The sequence below is a fragment of the Triticum urartu genome, chromosome 6A (genome assembly GCF_056163025.1).
Source record: "Triticum urartu cultivar PI428250 chromosome 6A, HENAU_Tu73, whole genome shotgun sequence".
In the NCBI taxonomy this organism is placed as follows: Eukaryota; Viridiplantae; Streptophyta; class Magnoliopsida; order Poales; family Poaceae; genus Triticum; species Triticum urartu.
Genome location: NC_141878.1, coordinates 501,322,874 through 501,344,423, shown reverse-complemented (window position 1 = coordinate 501,344,423; position 21,550 = coordinate 501,322,874). Strand labels below are relative to the sequence as shown.

Sequence of the window (21,550 nt, the reverse complement as noted above, 5' to 3'; positions counted from 1 at the left end):
TATTCCTATACCTTTGCCATGCATTTGTGACCCATGCTTTGCATTACACATGATGATTGTTTCTACTACTTATATGTGTATTTTCAAGCTTGGTGGAGACATTGCTTGTTATTTCCATGTTCCATTTGTGACCCATACCTATGATGATACTACGATCTTGCTATGTGTTCGTGCTTGCGACATGTCATATGAATTGTCTATGCCTCTTATTTGCTCACATGACATGATTGCTATGATTTCCTCTAGTATGTTGCATCTTCGCACTACTAGCTTGCATGACTTGATTCCTATGATTTCTTGATTTGTTGCATCACCAACGATTCATACTTGCTCACTTCATGCGGTTGATGACAACCATCTACATGCTTATCACATGATTGTTATTGCTTCTTGTCATATCTCTCCATATGTTGCCTCTCTCATGCTAGATGATTTGCCATGTATTGAGTGCAATTATGCCTTTAGTCTTGATAATGAGTTTGCCCCCATAGCATTCTCACATATATTTGGAGATTTTGACATATTCCTTATGAAGCATGCTTGTCTTACCTCTTTGCACCATATACCTAGTGCCATGAATATTGCCATTGTTGCATCATATTCTTCACGCACTTGTGCTTCTAATGGTTATGTGCGAGAGAATAGAACCATCATGATGGATGATGTGTTTATCTACCATGCACATACGTTCTTTCTTTTGTTGTGTGCATGTGTAGGATACTTGGACTTCATGTCAACTTCCATGTCACGTGAGTTGACAATCCGAGCTCTTGAAAGCGAACCACCTTCTACCACGATGATTCTACATCGCACTTGCTTGTACTTAGGCATTGTGGAGGACGCACAAGAACATGCTTTCAAGGTGATATACTTCTCTTTTGAGAACCCCCAAACCATGAGCATGCACATTGTGGATCATACTACTTGTGTTGCTTGCACCATGCGACTTATTTGTCATCTTGGACCCCTTGCTTGCGCACATGTTAGAGATCTTGCTTCCTCTTATCATTTTCACAATTCCATGCATCATGATATATATGCCTTGTGTGTTGCATCCAATTCTTGGATTACTTGCTCCTATCACATGTTTGGTTGCAACAATGTCATCACTTCACATATGCCATGTCCCATTGATTGCTACATGCTTGCCTTGATTGCCTCACACATGATGAACACTTGCTTTTTCTTTTGTGTTGAGTGCCACACTATATTCACTACACCCCATGCACATTATGCTTGGATTGTCTTGCACTTGACCCATGTGTTTAGACACCTCATTCTACTTGGTGTTGTGAATGATTCCTATGCCTACCATAGACCTTTTGTTGAGCACATTGCGCATTCTTGCTATGATCTTGAGGTTGATGCTTGTTCACTTGTCACACATATTAGCATCTTTACCTCCCATTTGCATACTTGTTTCCATGATTTCCTTGATTGTTCTCACCTTATATGCTTAAATGCCATGCCACACTTCTTTGTCAAACCATATGCTATGCTTGATGACAACACTTGTTGGGTGAATCACCTCTTGAATGCTTGGTTTTGCTCTTACGCCAACCACATTTGTTTTTCCAAGTGCTTGTTATCTTTGCTCCTTTTGAAGGAATTACAAGATGGTACGGCATCGGAGAGTGCCCATTTGGAACTACAAGATGATGAATGCTTGGTGATCATCCACTACTACACGGCAACATCATCTCTTTCCCATGGTGATTTGGATTTCGATCCGAGGTCGGATCTTTCCCAAGGGGAGGGGATGATGCAGAGCATCCTATGGATATCACCATGTCAAGAGTCCATTTGGCAAGTGACACGTGCCACATCTACTTCATACATACAAAGGTGAATCATCTCCTTTACACGTGTACACTTGTACCTCTCGAGGATGGTATACAACTTGACCCCTCTCTCGTATGCATACATAGGTGTGAGCGGAGCTACACATTCATCGAGGAGGAGTCCAAGAAGAAGAGAACATCTACACCATCCAAGAGGGAAGCCTGGAAGCGGAGAAGGAAGCGCCAAGAAGAAGGCAGCGGCTCCCAGGCAACCCCGTGCGCACGGGCCCCTCCGACCCCGTGCCCACGGGCCTCCCAGGCTGGCGGTCCTAAAGCCCCCGTGCGCACAGGCGTGTACCGTGCCCACGGGACCCCCGTGTCCACGGGCCCTTGCGTCAGGTCTCTGGATACCCCGTGCGCATGGGCTCCACTTACCCCGTGCGCACGGGCCCCCCTGTGTGTTGCTGCGGGCTTTGCCCATGTAATCCCCATTTCGCCCCTGCTTACCCCTTCATCCCTTGGATCTATATATACTCCTTCATCTCCTCCTTCTTGACTAAGCTAAGAATAGATCTAGATATTAGAGCTTAGCTCATGTACCTCCCCTTGTGGGATTTCTCTTGAGAGAGAGACACTCCATTGGGGTCCAAGGCCTCCATTGGAGAAGATCCCTAGTGGATTCAAGACCCCCTTGAGGGAAGGATCTACCTAGATCATCAAGCCCTCATATCCTTCATAGGATTTGGGATGAACTCTACCATGTATCTTATTTCCCTTTGATTGTTCATGTACCTTGTGGATCTTGTGTGTTTGATTGTCTAGTGGATGTGTGATTGGACTTGTTCTTGAGTGTTCCTCTTGTTTTTCCCTCTTGTGTTCATCTTGTTCTTGGGTATTCCCCCTCCAATTCGTGAAAGATCTCCACTTAGGGTTCCACCCTATATCAAAACCTCTGGTGAGATTTGTGTCTATCACTTTGAGGGAAAGGAAGAGATATCCGGTCCAATGTGAAAACTACCGGAGTTTTGCTTTGTTTGCGGTTGGATGGGTCATGTTATTGAGGAATGTGGCGATGGCATTCATGATATTAACAAATGTGAGTGGGGAAACTGGCTCTTATGGGATGGAGCACTGGCAAGGGATCGGACAGGTGGAGGCAGGTGATACGTCTCCAACGTATCTACTTTTCCAAACACTTTTGCCCTTGTTTTGGACTCTAACTTGCATGATTTGAATGGAACTAACCCGGACTAACGTTATTTTTAGCAGAATTGCCATGGTATTATTTTTGTGGAGAAATAAAAGTTCTTGGAATGACCTAAAAACCAACGGAGAATATTTTTGGAATATATATAAAATACTGGCGAAAGAATCAAGGCCAGGGGGCCCACACCTTGTCCACGAGGGTGGGGGCGCGCCCCCTGCCTCATGGGCCCCCTGGTGCTCCATCAACCTCAACTCCAACTCCATATATTCACGTTCGGGGAGAAAAAAATAAGAGAGAAGGATTCATTGCGTTTTACGATACGGAGCCGCCGCCAAGCCCTAATCTCTCTCGGGAGGGCTGATCTGGAGTCCGTTCGGGGCTCCGGAGAAGGGAATCCATCGCCATCGTCATCATCAACCTTCCTCCATCACCAATTTCATGAGGCTCACCGCCGTGCGTGAGTAATTCCATCATAGGCTTGCTGGACGGTGATGGGTTGGATGAGATTTATCATGTAATCGAGTTAGTTTTGTTAGGGTTTGATCCCTAGTATCCATTATGTTCTGAGATTGATGTTTTTTTTGACACATGAAACAGTAGGAGAGGCTCCTACTGTATATATTGAATTAAAGTATCAAAAAGTTTTGTACAAGGTCATAACCTTACATCCATAGCCATGATAAAAATAAGGGTATATGTAGGTAGCCTAATTAAGTAGTAGACTATGGGACGACAAAGGTCTGGATAGAAGTTGAGAGGAACTGCTTGTGTTTCTCTTTAGCTCTATGTATGAGTAGAGAGAGGTCTTCTTTGAATCTCCTTGCCCAAAAGCCAATCGTGGGGTCAATTCTCCTAAAGTGCTTGTTATTACGTTCTTTCCACAAACTCCAGGAGGCATATAGAAAAATCTCCATAAACATTTGATTCTGAGATTGATGTTGCTATGAGTTTGCTATGCTTAATGCTTGTCACTAGGGCCTGAGTGCCATGATTTCAGATCTGAACCTATTATGTTTTCGTGAATATATGTGAGTTCTTGATCCTATCTTGCAAGTCTATAGTCACCTATTATGTGTTATGATTCGTTAACCCCGAAGTGACAATAATCGGGATACTTACCGGTGATGACCGTAGTTTGAGGAGTTCATGTATTCACTAAGTGTTTATGCTTTGGTCCGGTACTCTATTAAAAGGAGGCCTTAATATCCCTTAGTTTCCAATAGGACCCCGCTACCACGGGAGGGTAGGACAAAAGATGTCATTGCTACCTCTTGAGCACTGCGTTGGTTTTCCCTTGAAGAGGAAAGGGTGATGCAGTAAAGTAGCGTAAGTATTTCCCTCAATTTTTGAGAACCAAGGTATCAATCCAGTAGGAGATCATGCTCAAGTCCCATGCACCTACACAAACAAATAAGAACCTCGCAACCAACGCGATAAAGGGCTTGTCAATCCCTTCACAGTCACTTACGAGAGTGAGATCTGATAGATATGATAAGATAATATTTTTGGTATTTTTATGATAAAGAGAAATAAAGATGCAAAGTAAAATAAACAACAATAGAAATAACTAAGTATTGGAAGATTAATATGATGGAAGATAGACCCGGGGCCATAGGTTTCACTAGTGGCTTCTCTCAAGAGCATAAGTATTACGGTGGGTAAGCGAATTACTGTCGAGCAATTGATAGAATTGAGCATAGTTATGAGAATATCTAGGTATGATCATGTATATAGGCATCACGTCCGTGACAAGTAGACCGAAATGATTCTGCATCTACTACTACTACTACTACTACTCCACACATCGACCGCTATCCAGCATGCATCTAGAGTATTAAGTTCATAAGAACAGAGTAATGCTTTAAGTAAGATGACATGATGTAGAGGGATAAACTCATGCAATATGATATAAACCCCATCTTTTTATCCTCGATGGCGACAATACAATACGTGTCGGTTCCCTTTCTGTCACTGGGATCGAGCACCGCAAGATTGAACCCAAAGCTAAGCACTTCTCCCATTGCAAGAAAGATCAATCTAGTAGGCCAAACCAAACTGATAATTCGAAGAGACTTGCAAAGATAAACCAATCATACATAAAAGAATTTAGAGGAGAATCAAATATTGTTCATAGATAATCTGGATCATAAACCCACAATTCATCGGATCTCGACAAACACATCGCAAAATAAGATTACATCGAATAGATCTCCAAGAAGATCGAGGAGAACTTTGTATTGAGATCCAAAGAGAGAGAAGAATCCATCTAGCTAATAACTATGGACCCGAAGGTCTGAACTAAACTACTCACACATCACCGGAGAGGCCATGGAGTTGATGTAGAGGCCCTCCGTGATCAATGCCCCCTCCGGTGGAGCTCTGGAAAAGGCCCCAAGATGGGATCTCTCGGGTACAGAAGGTTGCGGCGGTGGAATTAGGTTTTCGTGGCGCTCCTGGATGTTTGGGGGTATGTGGATATATATATATATATAGGAGGAAGAAGTACGTCGGTGGAGAAACGAGGGGCCCACGAGGGTGGAGGGCGCGCCCCCCTCCCTCGTGCCCTCCTCGATCGTTTCTTGACGCACACTCCAAGTCTCCTGGATCATGTTTGTTGAGAAAAGCACGTTCCCAAAGGTTTCATTCCGTTTGGACTCCGTTTGATATTCCTTTTCGTCGAAACCCTAAAATAGGCAAAAAACAGCAATTTGGGCTGGGCCTCCGGTTAGTAGGTTAGTCCCAAAAATGATATAAAAGTGTAAAATAAAGCCCATTAACATCCAAAATAGATAATATAATAGCATGGAGCAATCAAAAATTATAGATACGTTGGAGACGTATCAAGCATCCCCAAGCTTAATTCCTGCTCGTCCTCGAGTAGGTAAATGATAAAAGAAGAATTTTTGATGTGGAATGCTTTCTAACATATTTCTCAATGTAATTTTTCTTTATTGTGGCATGAATGTTCACATGCATAAGATTCAAGACAAAAGTTTAATATTGACATAAAAATAACAATACTTCAAGCATACTAACTAAGCAATTGTGTCTTCTCAAAATAACATGGCCAAAGAAAGTTATCCCTACAAAATCATATAGTCTAGCTATGCTCTATCTTCACCACACAAAATATTTAAATCATGCACAACCCTGATGACAAGCCAAGCAATTGTTTCATACTTTTGATGTTCTCAAACTTTTTCAATCTTCACGCAATATATGAGCGTGAGCCATGGATATAGCACTATATGGTGGAATAGAATGGTGGTTGTGGAGAAGACAAAAAGGAGAAGATAGTCTCACATCAACTAGGCGTATCAACGGGCTATGGAGATGCCCATTAATAGATATCAATGTGAGTGAGTAGGGATTGCCATGCAACGGATGCACTAGAGCTATAAGTGTATGAAAGCTCAACAAAAGAAACTAAGTGGGTGTGCATCCAACTTGCTTGCTCATGAAGACCTAGGGCAATTTGAGGAAGCCCATCATTGGAATATACAAGCCAAGTTCTATAATGAAAACTTCCCACTAGTATATGAAAGTGATATCATAGGAGACTCTCTATCATGAAGATCATGGTGCTACTTTGAAGCACAAGTGTGGAAAAAAGATAGTAGCATTGTCCCTTCTCTCTTTTTCTCTCATTTTCCTCTTTTTTTCTTTGGGCCTTCTTTTTTTGGCCTCTTTTCTCTTTCTTTTTTTCGTCCGGAGTCTCATCCCGACTTGTGGGGGAATCATAGTCTCCATCATCCTTTCCTCACTTGGGACAATGTTCTAATAATGATGATCATCACACTTTATTTACTGACAACTCTAGAATTACAACTCGATACTTAGAACAAGATATGACTCTATGTGAATGCCTCTGGCGGTGTACCGGGATGTGCAATGATGCATGAGTGACATGTATGAAAGAATTATGAACGGTGGCTTTGCCACAAATACGATGTCAACTACATGATCATTCAAGCAATATGACAATGATGAAGCGTGTCATAATAACGAAACGATGGAACGTTGCATGGCAATATATCTTGGAATGGCTATGCAAATGCCATAATAGGTAGGTATGGTGGCTATTTTGAGGAAGGTATATGGTGGGTGTATGATACCGGTGAAAGTTGCGCGATACTAGAGAGGCTAGCAATGGTGGAAGGGTGAGAGTGCGTATAATCCATGGACTCAACATTAGTCATAAAGAAATCACATACTTATTGCAAAAATCTACAAGTTATCAAAGCAAAGTATTACGCGCATGCTCCTAGGGGGATAGATTGGTACGAAAAGACCATCGCTCGTCCCCGACCGCCACTCGTAAGGAAGACAATCAATAAATAAATCATGCTCCGACTTCATCACATAACGGTTCACCATACGTGCATGCTACGGGAATCACAAACTTCAACACAAGTATTTCTCAAATTCACAACTACTCAACTAGCATGACTCTAATATCACCATCTCCATATCTCAAAACAATTATCAAGTATCAAACTTCTCATAGTATTCAATGCACTTGTATGAAAGTTTTTATTATTACCATGTTGCTCTAAAGGACTCTCAAAATAATATAAGTGAAGCATGAGAGATCAATTATTTCTATAAAATAAAACCACTGCCGTGCTCTAAAAGATATAAGTGAAGCACTAGAGCAAAAACTATATAGCTCAAAAGATATAAGTGAAGCACATAGAGTATTCTAATAAATTTAAAATCATGTGAGTCTCTCTCAAAAGGTGTGTACAGCAAGGATGATTGTGGTAGACTAAAAAGCAAATACTCAACTCATACAAGACGCTCCAAGCAAAACACATATCATGGGGTGAATAAAAATATAGCTCCAAGTAAAGTTACTGATGGACGAAGACGAACGAGGGGATGCCTTCCGGGGCATCCCCAAGCTTAGTCTTTTTAGTGTCCTTGAATTTTACCTTGGGGTGCCATGGGAATCCCCAAGCTTAGGCTCTTGCCACTCCTTGTTCCATAATCCATCAAATCTTTACCCAAAACTTGAAAACTTCACAACACAAAACTCAAAGTAGTAAATCTCGTGAGCTCCGTTAGCGAAAGAAAACAAAACACCACTTCAAGGTACTGTAATGAACTCATTCTTGATTTATATTTATGTTAAACCTACTGTATTCCAATTTCTCTATGGTTTATAAACTCTTTTACTAGCCATAGATTCATCAAAATAAGCAAACAACACACGGAAAACAGAATCTGTCAAAAACAGAACAATCTGTAGTAATCTGTAGCTAACGCAGACTTCTGGAACCCCAAAAATTCTAAAATAAATTGCTGGACGTGAGGAATTTATCTATTAATCATATTAAAAAATAATTAACTAAATATCACTTTCCAAATAAAAATGGCAGCAATTCTCGTGAGCGCTAAAGTTTCTGTTTTTTACAGCAAGATCAAAAAGACTTTCCCCAAGTCTTCCCAACGGTTCTACTTGGCACAAACACTAATTAAACAAAAAAACACAACCAAAACAGAGTCTAGATAAATTATTTATTACTAAACAGGAGAAAAAGCAATAAATAAAAATAAAATTGGGTTGCCTCCCAACAAGCGCTATCGTTTAACGCCCCTAGCTAGGCAAAAAAGCAAGGACAGATCTAGGTATTGCCATCTTTGGGAGGCAATCCATAAGTAGCTCTCATAATAGATTCATATGGTAATTTAATTTAATTTCTAGTGAAGTGTTACATGCCTTTCCTTAATTGAAATTGGAATTTAATATTCCCTTCCTTCATATCAATAATTGCACCAATCGTTCTAAGGAAAGGTCTACCAAGAATAATAGGACATGAAGGATTGCAATCTATGTCAAGAACAATGAAATCTATGGGCACATAGTTCCTATTTTCAACAATAAGAACATCATTAATTCTTCCCATAGGTTTCTTAATAGTAATTCCTCCCAACAAAAAGAGAAGGGGAACTGAGAAGAGAGGGCGAATAAAACGGCAAGGGTGAAGTAGGGGAGAGGGAAACGAGAGGCAAATAGCAAATAATGTAATGCGAGGGATAAGAGTTTGTGATGGGTACTTGGTATGTCTTGACTTGTCGCGAATCTCCCCGGCAACGGTGCCAGAAATCCTTCTTGCTACCTCTTGAGCACTGCGTTGGTTTTCCCTTGAAGAGGAAAGGGTGATGTAGTAAAGTAGCGTAAGTATTTCCCTCAGTTTTTGAGAACCAAGGTATCAATCCAGTAGGAGATCACGCTCAAGTCCCACGCACCTACACAAACAAATAAGAACCTCGCAACCAACAAGATAAAGGGGTTGTCAATCCCTTCACGGTCACTTACGAGAGTGAGATCTGATAGATATGATAAGATAATATTTTTGGTATTTTTATGATAAAGAGAAATAAAGATGCAAAGTAAAATAAGCGGCAATAGAAATAACTAAGTATTGGAAGATTAATATGATGGAAGATAGGCCCGGGGGCCATAGGTTTCACTAGTGGCTTCTCTCAAGAGCATAAGTATTACGGTGGGTAAACGAATTATTGTCGAGCAATTGATAGAATTGAGCATAGTTATGAGAATATCTAGGTATGATCATGTATATAGGCATCACGTCCGTGACAAGTAGACCTAAACAATTCTGCATCTACTACTATTACTCCACACATCGACCGCTATCCAGCATGCATCTAGAATATAAGTTCATAAGAACAGAGTAATGTTTTAAGTAAGATGACATGATGTAGAGGAATAAACTCATGCAATATGATATAAACCCCATCTTTTTATCCTCGATGGCAACAATAAAATACGTGTCGGTTCCCTTTCTGTCACTGGGATCGAGCACCGCAAGATTGAACCCAAAGCTAAGCACTTCTCCCATTGCAAGAAAGATCAATCTAGTAGGCCAAACCAAACTGATAATTCGAAGAGACTTACAAAGATAAACCAATCATACATAAAAGAATTCAGAGGAGAATCAAATATTGCTCATAGATAATCTGGATCATAAACCCACAATTCATCGGATCTCGACAAAGACACCGCAAAAGAAGATTACATCAAATAGATCTCCAAGAAGACCGAGGAGAACTTTGTATTGAGATCCAAAGAGAGAGAAGAAGCCATCTAGCTAATAACTATGGACCCAAAGGTCTGAAGTAAACTACTCACACATCACCGGAGAGGCCATGGAGTTGATGTAAAGGCCCTCCGTGATCAATGCCCCCTCTGGTGGATCTCCGGAAAAGGCCCCAAGATGGGATCTCTCGGGTACAGAAGGTTGCGGCGGTGGAATTAGGTTTTTGTGGCGCTCCTGGATGTTTGGGGGGTATGTGGATATATATAGGAGGAAGAAGTACGTCGGTGGAGCAACGAGGGGCCCAAGAGGGTGGGCGCCCCCTGCCTCGTGCCCTCCTCGACTGTTTCTTGACGCACACTCCAAGTCTCCTGGATCACGTTTGTTGAGAAAATCACGTTCCCGAAGGTTTCATTCCGTTTGGACTCCGTTTGATATTCCTTTTCGTCGAAACCCTAAAATAGGCAAAAAAAACAGCAATTTGGGCTGGGCCTCCGGTTAGTAGGTTAGTCCCAAAATGATATAAAAGTGTGAAATAAAGCCCATTAACATCCAAAATATATAATATAATAGCATGGAGCAATCAAAAATTATAGATACATTGGAGACGTATCTGTCATGCAAGTTCTTTTCCATAAGCACGTATGACTATATTCGGAATACATGCCTACATTACATTGATGAACTGGAGCTAGTTCTGTGTCACCCTATGTTATAATTATTGCATGAGGAATCGCATCCGACATAATTATCCATCACTGATCCATTGCCTACGAGCTTTTCACATATTGATCTTCGCTTATTTATTTTTCTGTTGCTACTGTTACAATCACTATAAAACCAAACTGCTACCGTTACTTTTGCCACCGTTACCACTTCTATCATATTACTTTGCTACTAAATACTTTGCTGCAGATATTAAGTTTCTAGGTGTGGTTGAATTGACAACTCAACTGCTAATACTTGAGAATATTCTTTGGCTCCCCTTGTGTCGAATCAATAAATTTGGGTTGAATACTCTACCCTCAAAAACTGTTACGATCCCCTATACTTGTGGGTTATCAAGACTATTTTCTGGCGCCGTTGCCGGGGAGTATAGCTCTATTCTTTGAGTCACTTTGGATTTATATCTGCTGATCACTATGAAGAACTCGAAAGATAAAACAACCAAGATTTTCCCCTCAACTACGAGGGGAGGTAAGGAACTGCCATCTAGCTCTGTGATACGTCTCCGTCGTATCTACTTTTCCAAACACTTTTGCCCTTGTTTTGGACTCTAACTTGCATGATTTGAATGGAACTAACCCGGACTGACGCTGTTTTCAGCAGAATTGCCATGGTGTTATTTATGTGCAGAAACAAAAGTTCTCAGAATGACCTGAAACTTCATAGAGATTATTTTTGGAAATAATAAAAAAATATTGGCAAAAGATCAAGACCAGGGGGCCCACACCCTAGCCATGAGGGTGGGGGCGCGCCCCCCTACCTCGTGGGCCCCTTGGAGCTCCTCCGACCTCAACTCCAACTCTATATATTCGTGTTCGGAGAGAAAAAAATTAGAGAGAAAGATTCATCGCGTTTTACGATACAGAGCCGCCGCCAAGCCCTAAAATCTCTCAGGAGGGCTGATCTGGAGTCCGTTCGGGGCTCAGGAGAGGGGAATCCGTCGCCATCGTCATCATTAACCATCCTCCATCACCAATTTCATGATGCTCACCGCCGTGCGTGAGTAATTCCATCGTAGGCTTGCTGGACGGTGATGGGTTGGATGAGATTTATCATGTAATCGAGTTAGTTTTGTTAGGGTTTGATCCCCAGTATCCACTATGTTCTGAGATTGATGTTGCTATGACTTTGTTATGCTTAATGCTTGTCACTAGGGCCCGAGTGCCATGATTTCAGATCTGAACCTATTATGTTTTCATGAATATATGTGAGTTCTTGATCCTATCTTACAAGTCTATAGTCACCTACTATGTGTTATGATCTGGCAACCCTGAAGTGACAATAATCGGGACCACTTCCGGTGATGACCGTAGTTTGAGGAGTTCATGTATTCACTATGTGTTAATGCTTTGGTCCGGTACTCTATTAAAAGGAGGCCTTAATATCCCTTAGTTTCCGCTAGGACCCCGCTGCCACGGGAGGTTTGGACAAAAGATGTCATGCAAGTTCTTTTCCATAAGCACGTATGACTATATTCGAAATACATGCCTACATTACATTGATGAATTGGAGCTAGTTCTGTGTCACCCTAGGTTATGACTGTTACATGATGAACCGCATCCGGCATAATTCTCTATCACCGATCCATTGCCTACGAGCTTTCCATATATTGTTCTTCGCTTATTTACTTTTCCGTTGCTATTGTTATCATCACTACAAAATACCAAAAACATTACTTTTGCTACTATTACTTTTGCTATCGTTACCACTACTATCATATTACTTTGCTACTAAATACCTTGTTGCAGATATTAAGTTTCCAGGTGTGGTTGAATTAACAACTCAGCTGCTAATACTTGAGAATATTCTTTGGCTCCCCTTGTGTTGAATCAATAAATTTGGGTTGAATACTCTACCCTCGAAAATTGTTGTGATCCCCTATACTTGTGGGTTATCACTTTGCACTTGATTCACCTTCTGTTTTGAGTAAACTTGCGACACCTACACCTGCTATTCATTCTGATATGTCGCATGTTATTGATGATGCCACTTCTGCTTTGCATGATGCTTATGATGAAACTACTTCTATGCTTGATAATACTGTGCCATTAGGTGAATTTCTTGATGAACAACTTGCTAGGGTTAGAGAGAATGAAATTATTGAAACTGATAATATTGATGAAAGTGATGATGAAGATTCTCCCCCTAGATATGAATTGCATGTTGTGCCTGAGGGTTATGTTATGGATGAAGAAACTGCTAGAGACTTCTTAGCTTGCAATGATAGATCTGATCTTAAGAAATTATTAGCTAAGCTTAAAGAAAAGTCTTTGAATGCTAGAATGAAATACGACCCTGCTTTTGCTACTTCACCTATCTTTATTTCCGATAAGGATTATGATTTCTCTGTCGATCCTGAGTTAATTACTTTGGTTGAATCTGATCCTTTTTATGGCTATGAATCTGAAACTGTTGTGGCACATCTTACTAAATTAAATGATATAGCCACCCTGTTTACTCATGATGAGAAAACTCGCTATTACTTTATCCTTAAGTTATTTCCGTTCTCATTAAAGGGTGATGCTAAAACATGGTTTAATTCTCTTGATCCTGGTTGTGCGCGTAGCCCCCAGGATATGATTTATTACTTCTCTGCTAAATATTTTCCCGCTCATAAGAAACAAGCTGCCTTAAGGGAAATATATAATTTTGTGCAAAGTGAAGAAGAGAGTCTCCCACAAGCTTGGGGGAGGCTTATCCAATTACTTAATGCTTTGCCTGATCATCCTCTCAAGAAAAATGAAATACTTGATATCTTTTATAATGGACTAACTGATGCTTCCAGAGACCACTTGGATAGTTGTGCTGGTTGTGTTTTCAGGGAAAGAACAGTTGATCAAGCTGAATTGCTATTGAATAATATGTTGAGTAATGAAAATGATTGGACACTTCCTGAACCAACTCCTAAGCCAACTCCGAAGAAAAGGGGTATTCTATTTCTCAGTCCTGAAGATATGCAAGAGGCAAAGAAATCTATGAAAGAAAAGGGTATTAAAGCTGAAGATGTTAAGAATTTACCACCTATTGAAGAGATACATGGTCTTGATAACCCAACACAGGTAGTAAAGGTAAATTTTCTCTATAGATTTGATAAATGTGAAATCCCATCTTCTAAGTTTGCTAGCCAATGCTTGGATGAGTTTGATGACTTTATGGTTAAACAAGAAGACTTCAATGCTTATGTTGGTAGACAATTGAAACGCAATGCTGATATGCTTGAACACTTGAGTGATTATATGTCTAGAGTTAAAGGTGAACTTAAACTTATTAGTAAACATGCTTCGATGGCTACCACTCAAGTAGAACAAGTACTTAAGGCTCAAAATGATTTGCTCAATGAATTAAATAATAAGAAAAATGATAATGTTGTTAGAGTTATGACTAGAGGGGGTAAAATGACTCAGGAAACTTTGTATCCTGAGGGCCATCCTAAGAGAATTGAGCAAGATTCTCAGAAAACTAATATTGATGCACCTAGTTCTTCTAAGAAGAAGAAAAATAAAAACGGTAGGACTTTGCATGCTTCTAGTGAACCTGTTGTTGACAGACCTGAGAATCCCAATGATATTTCTATTTCTGATGCTGAAACACAATGTGGTAATGAATATGAACCTAGTGATAATGTTAATGATGATGTTCATGTTGATGCTCAACCTAGAAATGATAATGATGTAGAGATTGAACCTACTATTGATCTTGATAACCCACAATCAAAGAATCAACGTTATGATAAGAGAGACTTTGTTGCTAGGAAGCACGGCAAAGAAAGAGAACCATGGGTTCAGAAACCCATGCCTTTTCCTCCTAAACCATCCAAGAAAAAGGATGATGAGGATTTTGAGATCTTTGCTGAAATGATTAGACCTATCTTTTTGCGTATGTGTTTGAATGATATGCTTAAAATGAATCCTTATGCTAAGTACATGAAGGATATTGTTACTAATAAAAGAAAGATACCGAAAGCTGAAATTTCCACCATGCTTGCTAATTACACTTTTAAGGGTGGAATACCAAAGAAACTTGGAGATCCAGGAATACCAACTATACCATAATCCATTAAAAGAAACTATGTTAAAATTGCTTTATGTGATCTTGGAGCCGATGTTAGTGTTATGCCTCTCTCTTTATATCATAGACTTGATTTGAATAATTTGACACCTACTGAAATATCTTTGCAAATGGCTGATAAATCAATTGCTATACCTGTTGGTATTTGTGAGGATGTGCCTGTTGTGGTTGCAAACGTTACTATTTTAATGGACTTTGTTATTCTTGATATTCTCGAGGACGATAGTATGTCGATTATCCTTGGTAGACCCTTTTTGAATACTACAAGGGCTGTTATTGATTGCAACAAGGGCAATGTCACTATTCATGTTAATGGTAATGAGCATATGGTACACTTTCCGAGGAAACAACCTCAAGTCCACAGTATCAATTCTATTGGAAAAATTCCAACAATCACTATTGGAGGCTTTGAATTTCCTCTTCCTACCGCCAAGAAGAAATATGATATTCTTATTGTTGGGGATGTGCATATCCCCGTTGAGGTAAGCTAGTGTTATTCGAAAATTCTTCAGTTTCATGTTATTCGAAAGGAGTTTATTAACAAGACTTGATCAACCTTGTTAGTGGATTCCTTTTGATGAGCATGAGATGGATGAAGTTAGAAAGCACAACTTTCTGTACCTTTTTTTACTTTCTGTTATTTAGTTTAAATAAAGAAACAATAATATTTTCTGTCTGTTTTTCTGAATTATCCTTGCAATAAAAAAATACCCCGAAAATAAAAGTTCTCCAAATGTCCCGCAAATGAAATATGTTTTTCTAGAATATTTAAGAATTATTGGCACTGAGAACACACCAGGGGGACCCACCATGTGCCCACGAGAGTGGAGGGCGCGCCCCCTGCCTCGTGGACCCCACGTGGGTCCCCTCCACTTATTCTTGCACCCACACACTTCTCTTCGTCCAGAAAAAATCATCCACCAGCTCAAACCCGAGTTCTACCTCATGTTGCTGCCATTTTCGATCTCCTTGATCAAAGCTCCATTCACAAAACTGCTTTGGGGGATTGTTCTTAGGTATGTGACTCCTCCATTGGTCCAATTAGTTTTTATTCTAGTGCTTTATTTATTGCAAATTTTTGCTGCTTAGGTGACCCTGTTCTTGAGCTTGCATGTCAAATTTATGTGGTCAAAAGTAGTTTTAATGCATGATATAGCCTCTAGGCACTTGTAGGATTAGTTGCTATCAATTTTGTTGAGTTTGGTTCACTTTTATTTTAAGCCACTAAAAATTTCAGAAATTTTCAGAAAAAGATGAAGAGATTTTTGAGGGGCTCATCGAGCCGAAGCTCTAAGGATAAGCAAAGTGAAGAAAATAAGAAGCCCAAGTCATGACCGAGACACGTCTCCGGTCAATAACAAATAGTGGAACCTAGATGCTCATATTGGCTCCCACATATTCTACGAAGATCTTTATCGGTCAAATCGCATAACAACATACGTTGTTCCCTTTGTCATCGGTATGTTACTTGCCCGAGATTCGATCGTCGGTATCTCAATACCTAATTCAATCTCGTTACCGACAAGTCTCTTTACTCGTTCCGTAATACATCATCCCGCAACTAACTCATTAGTTACAATACTTGCAAGGCTTATAGTGATGTGTACCTTCGGAGACACCTGTAGAGCACCTTTATAATCACCCAGTTATGTTGTGACGTTTGGTAGCACACAAAGTGTTCCTCCGGTAAACGGGAGTTGCATAATCTCATAGTCATAGGAACATGTATAAGTCATGAAGAAAGCAATAGCAACATACTAAACGATCAAGTTCTAAGCTAACGGAATGGGTCAAGTCAATCACATCATTCTCCTAATGATGTGATCCCATTAATCAAATGACAACTCATGTCTATGGTTAGGAAACTTAACTATCTTTGATTAACGAGCTAGTCAAGTAGAGGCATACTAGTGACACTATGTTTGTCTATGTATTCACACATGTATTATGTTTCCGATTAATACAATTCTAGCATGAATAATAAAAATTTATCATGAAATAAGGAAATAAATAATAACTTTATTATTGCCTCTAGGGCATATTTCCTTCAGTCTCCCACTTGCACTAGAGTCAATAATCTAGTTCACATCGCCATGTGATTTAACACCAATAGTTCACATCACCATGTGATTAACACCCATAGTTCACATCGGCATGTGACCAACACCCAAAGGGTTTACTAGAGTCAATAATCTAGTTCACATCGATATGTGATTAACACCCAAAGAGTACTAAGGTGTGATCATGTTTTGCTTGTGAGAGAAGTTTAGTCTACGGGTCTGCCACATTTAGATCCGTATGTATTTTGCAAATTTCTATGTCAACAGTGCTATGCACGGAGCTACTCTAGCTAATTTCTCCCACTTTCAAAGTGTATCTAGATTGAGACTTAGAGTCATCTGGATCAGTGTCAAAATTTGCATCAACGTAACCCTTTATGACGAACCTTTTGTCACCTCCATAATCGAGAAACATATCCTTGTTCCACTAAGGATAATTTTGACCGCTGTCCAGTGATCTACTCCTAGATCACTATTGTACTCCCTTGCTAAACTCGGTGTAGGGTATACAATAGATCTGGTACACAGCATGACATACTTTATAGAAACTATGGCTGAGGCATAGGGAATGACTTTCATTCTCTTTCTATCTTCTGCCGTGGTCGGGCTTTGAGTCTTACTCAATTTCACACCTTGTAACACAAGTAAGAACTCTTTCTTTGACTGTTCCATTTTGAACTACTTCAAAATCTTGTCAAGGTATGTACTCATTGAAAAAACTTATCAAGCGTCTTGATCTATATCTATAGATCTTGATGCTCAATAAGTAAGTAGCTTCACAGAGGTCTTTATTTGAAAAACTTCTTTCAAAAACTCCTTTATGCTTTCCAGAAAATTCTACATTATTTCCGATCAATAATATGTCATTCACATATATTTATCAGAAATGTTGTAGTGCTCCCACTCACTTTCTTGTAAATACAGGCTTCACCACAAGTATGTATAAAACTATATGCTTTGATCAACTCATCAAAGCGTATATTCCAACTCTGAGATGCTTGCACCAGTCCATAGATGGATTGGTGGAGCTTGCACATTTTGTTAGAACCTTTAGGATCGACAAAACCTTCTGGTTGCATCATATACAACTCTTCTTTAAGAAATCCATTAAGGAATGTAGTTTTGACATCCATTTGAAAGATTTCATAAAATGTGGCAATTTGCTAACATGATTCGGACAGACTTAAGCATCGCTACGAGTGAGAAAATCTCATCGTAGTCAACACCTTGAACTTTGTCAAAACCTTTTTCGACAAGTCTAGCTTTGTAGATAGTAACACTACTATCAGCGTCCATCTTCCTCTTGAAGATCCATTTATTTTCTATGGCTTGCCGATCATCGGGCAAGTCAACCAAAGTCCACACTTTGTTCTCATACATGGATCACATCTCAGATTTCATGGCCTCAAGCCATTTCACGGAATCTGGGCTCATCATCACTTCCTCATAGTTTGTAGGTTCGTCATCGTCAATTAACATGACCTCTAGAACAGGATTACCGTACCACTCTGGTGCGGATCTCACTCTAGTTAACCTACGAGGTTTGGTAGTAACTTGATCTGAAGTTACATGATCATCATCATTAGCTTCCTCACTAATTGGTGTAGGATTCACAGAAACAGATTTCTGTGATGAACTACTTTCCAATAAGGGAGCAGGTACAGTTACCTCATCAAGTTCTACTTTCCTCCCACTCACTTCTTTCGAGAGAAACTCCTTCTCTAGAAAGGATCCATTCTTAGCAACGAATGTCTTGCCTTCGGATCTGTGATAGAAGGTTTACCCAACAATTTCCTTTGGGTATCCTATGAAGACACATTTCTCTGATTTGGTTCGAGCTTATCAGGTTGAAGCTTTTTCACATAAGCATCGCAGCCCCAAACTTTAAGAAATGACAACTTTGGTTTCTTGCCAAACCATAGTTCATAAGGCGTTGTCTCAACGGATTTTGATGGTGCCTTATTTAACGTGAATGCAGCCGTCTCTAAAGCATAACCCCCAAACGATAGTGGTAAATCAGTAAGGGACATCACAGATTGCACCATATCTAGTAAAGTACGATTACGACGTTCGGAGACACCATTACGTTGTGGTGTTCCGGGTGGCGTGAGTTGCGAAACTATCCCGCATTGTTTTCAATGTAGACCAAGCTCGTAACTCAAATATTCTCCTCCACGATCAGATCGTAGAAACTTTATTTTCTTGTTACGGTGATTTTCCACTTCACTCTGAAATTCTTTGAACTTTTCAAATGTTTCAGACTTATGTTTCATTAAGTAGATATACCCATATCTGCTCAAATCATCTATGAAGGTGAGAAAATAATGATACCCGCCGCGAGCCTCAATATTCATTGGACCTCATACATCAGTATGTATGATTTCCAACAAATCTGTTGCTCGCTCCATAGTTCCGGAGAACGACGTTTTAGTCATCTTGCCCATAAGGCATGGTTCGCAAGTACCAAGTGATTCATAATCAAATGATTCCAAAAGCCCATCAGCATGGATTTTCTTCATGCGCTTTACACCAATATGACCTAAATGGTAGTGCCACAAATAAGTTGCACTATCATTATTAACTTTGCATCTTTTGGCTTCAATATTATGCATATGTGTATCACTACGATCGAGATTCAATGAACTATTCACCTTGGGTGTATGACCATTGAAGGTTTTATTCATGTAAACAGAACAACAATTATTCTCTGACTTTAAATGAATAATAGTATTGCAATAAACATGATCAAATCATATTCATGCTTAATGCAAACACCAAATAACATTTATTTAGGTTCAACACTAATCCCGAAAGTATAGGGAGTGTGCGATGATGATCATATCATTCTTGGAACCATTTCCAACACGTATCGTCATTTCACCCTTAACTAGTCTCTGTTCATTCTGCAATTCCTGTTTCGAGTTACTAATCTTTAGCAACTGAACTAGTATCTGATGTCTACTACACAACCTTCTTCTTGTAGACGTTGTTGGGCCTCCAAGTGCAGAGGTTTGTAGGACAGTAGCAAATTTCCCTCAAGTGGATGACCTAAGGTTTATCAATCCGTAGGAGGCGTAGGATGAAGATGGTCTCTCTCAAGCAACCCTGCAACCAAATAACAAAGAGTCTCTTGTGTCCCCAACACACCCAATACAATGGCAAATTATATAGGTGCACTAGTTCGGCGAAGAGATGGTGAAACAAGTGGTATATGGATGGTAGATAAAGGTATTTGTAATCTGAAATTATAAAAACAGCAAGGTAACGAATGATAAAGAGCGTAAATAGTATTGCAATGCTAGGAAACAAGGCCTAGGGTTCATACTTTCACTAGTGTAAGTCCTCTCAACAATACTAACATAATTGGATCATAAAACTATCCCTCAACATGCAACAAAGAGTCACTCCAAAGTCACTAATAGCGGAGAACGAACGAAGAGATTATGGTAGGGTATGAAACCACCTCAAAATTATTCTTTCCAATCAATCCGTTGGGCTATTCCTATAAGTGTCACAAACAGCCCTAGAGTTCGTACTAGAATAACACCTTAAGACACAAATCAACCAAAACCCTAATGTCACCTAGATACTCCAATGTCACCTCAAGTATCTGTGGGTATGATTATACGATATGCGTCACACAATCTCAGATTCATCTATTCAACCAACACAAAGGACCTCAAAGAGTGCCCCAAAGTTCTACCGGAGAATCACGACGAAAACGTGTGCCAACCCCTATGCATAGGTTCATGGGCAAAACCCGCAAGTTGGTCACCAAAACATACATCAAGTGAATCACGTGATATCCCATTGTCACCACAGATATCCACGGCAAGACATACATCAAGTGTTCTCAAATCTTTAAAGACTCAATCCGATAAGATAACTTCAAAGGGGAAACTCAATTCATTACAAGAGAGTAGAGGGGGGAAGAAACATCATAGGATCCAAATATAATAGCAAAGCTCGCGATACATCAAGATCGTATCACCTCAAGAACACGAGAGAGAGAGATCAAACACATAGCTACTGGTACATACCCTCAGCCCCGAGGGAGAACTACTCCCTCCTCGTCATGGAGAGCGCCGGGATGATGAAGATGGCCACCGGAGAGGGATTGCCCCCTCCGGCAGGGTGCCGAAACGGGTCTAGATTGGCTTTTGGTGGCTACGGAGGCTTCTGGCGGTGGAACTCTTGATCTATTGTCCGTTCTGGAAGTTTTATGGTACGACGATATATATGGGTGCAGGAAGTACGTCGGAGGAGCCACGGGGGCCCCACGAGGCAGGGGTCGCGCCCTGGGGGGGGGCCCCCCACCCTCGTGAGCACCTCCCGTATCTCCTGACGTGGAGTCCAAGTCTATCCGGTGGCTTTCGTTCCAAAAATAACTTCTCCAGTTGATTTCGTTCCGTTTCGACTCCGTTTGATATTCCTTTTCTTCGAAACACTGAAATAGGCATAAAACGGCAAATCTGGGCTGGGCCTCCGGTTAATAGGTTAGTCTCAAAAATAATATAAAAGTGGATAGTAAAGCCCAATATTGCCCAAAACAGTAGATAATATAGCATGGAGCAATCAAAAATTATAGATACGTTGGAGACGTATCAAGCATCCCCATGCTTAATTCCTGCTCGTCCTCGAGTAGGT

The 21,550-nt window shown here is 40.3% G+C and overlaps 1 protein-coding gene across 1 annotated transcript in view; it reads left to right on the top strand.

The window, feature by feature from the left end:
* The first annotated feature begins 574 nt into the window (after positions 1 to 574).
* Positions 575 to 21,550, top strand: part of LOC147965893 (uncharacterized) — a 37,170-nt gene continuing 16,194 nt past the window's right edge. The window contains exon 1 of the mRNA XM_087530649.1: positions 575 to 1,712. Coding sequence (XP_087386775.1) covers positions 575 to 1,712 — 1,138 coding nt within the window. The remainder of the gene's footprint in view (positions 1,713 to 21,550) is intronic.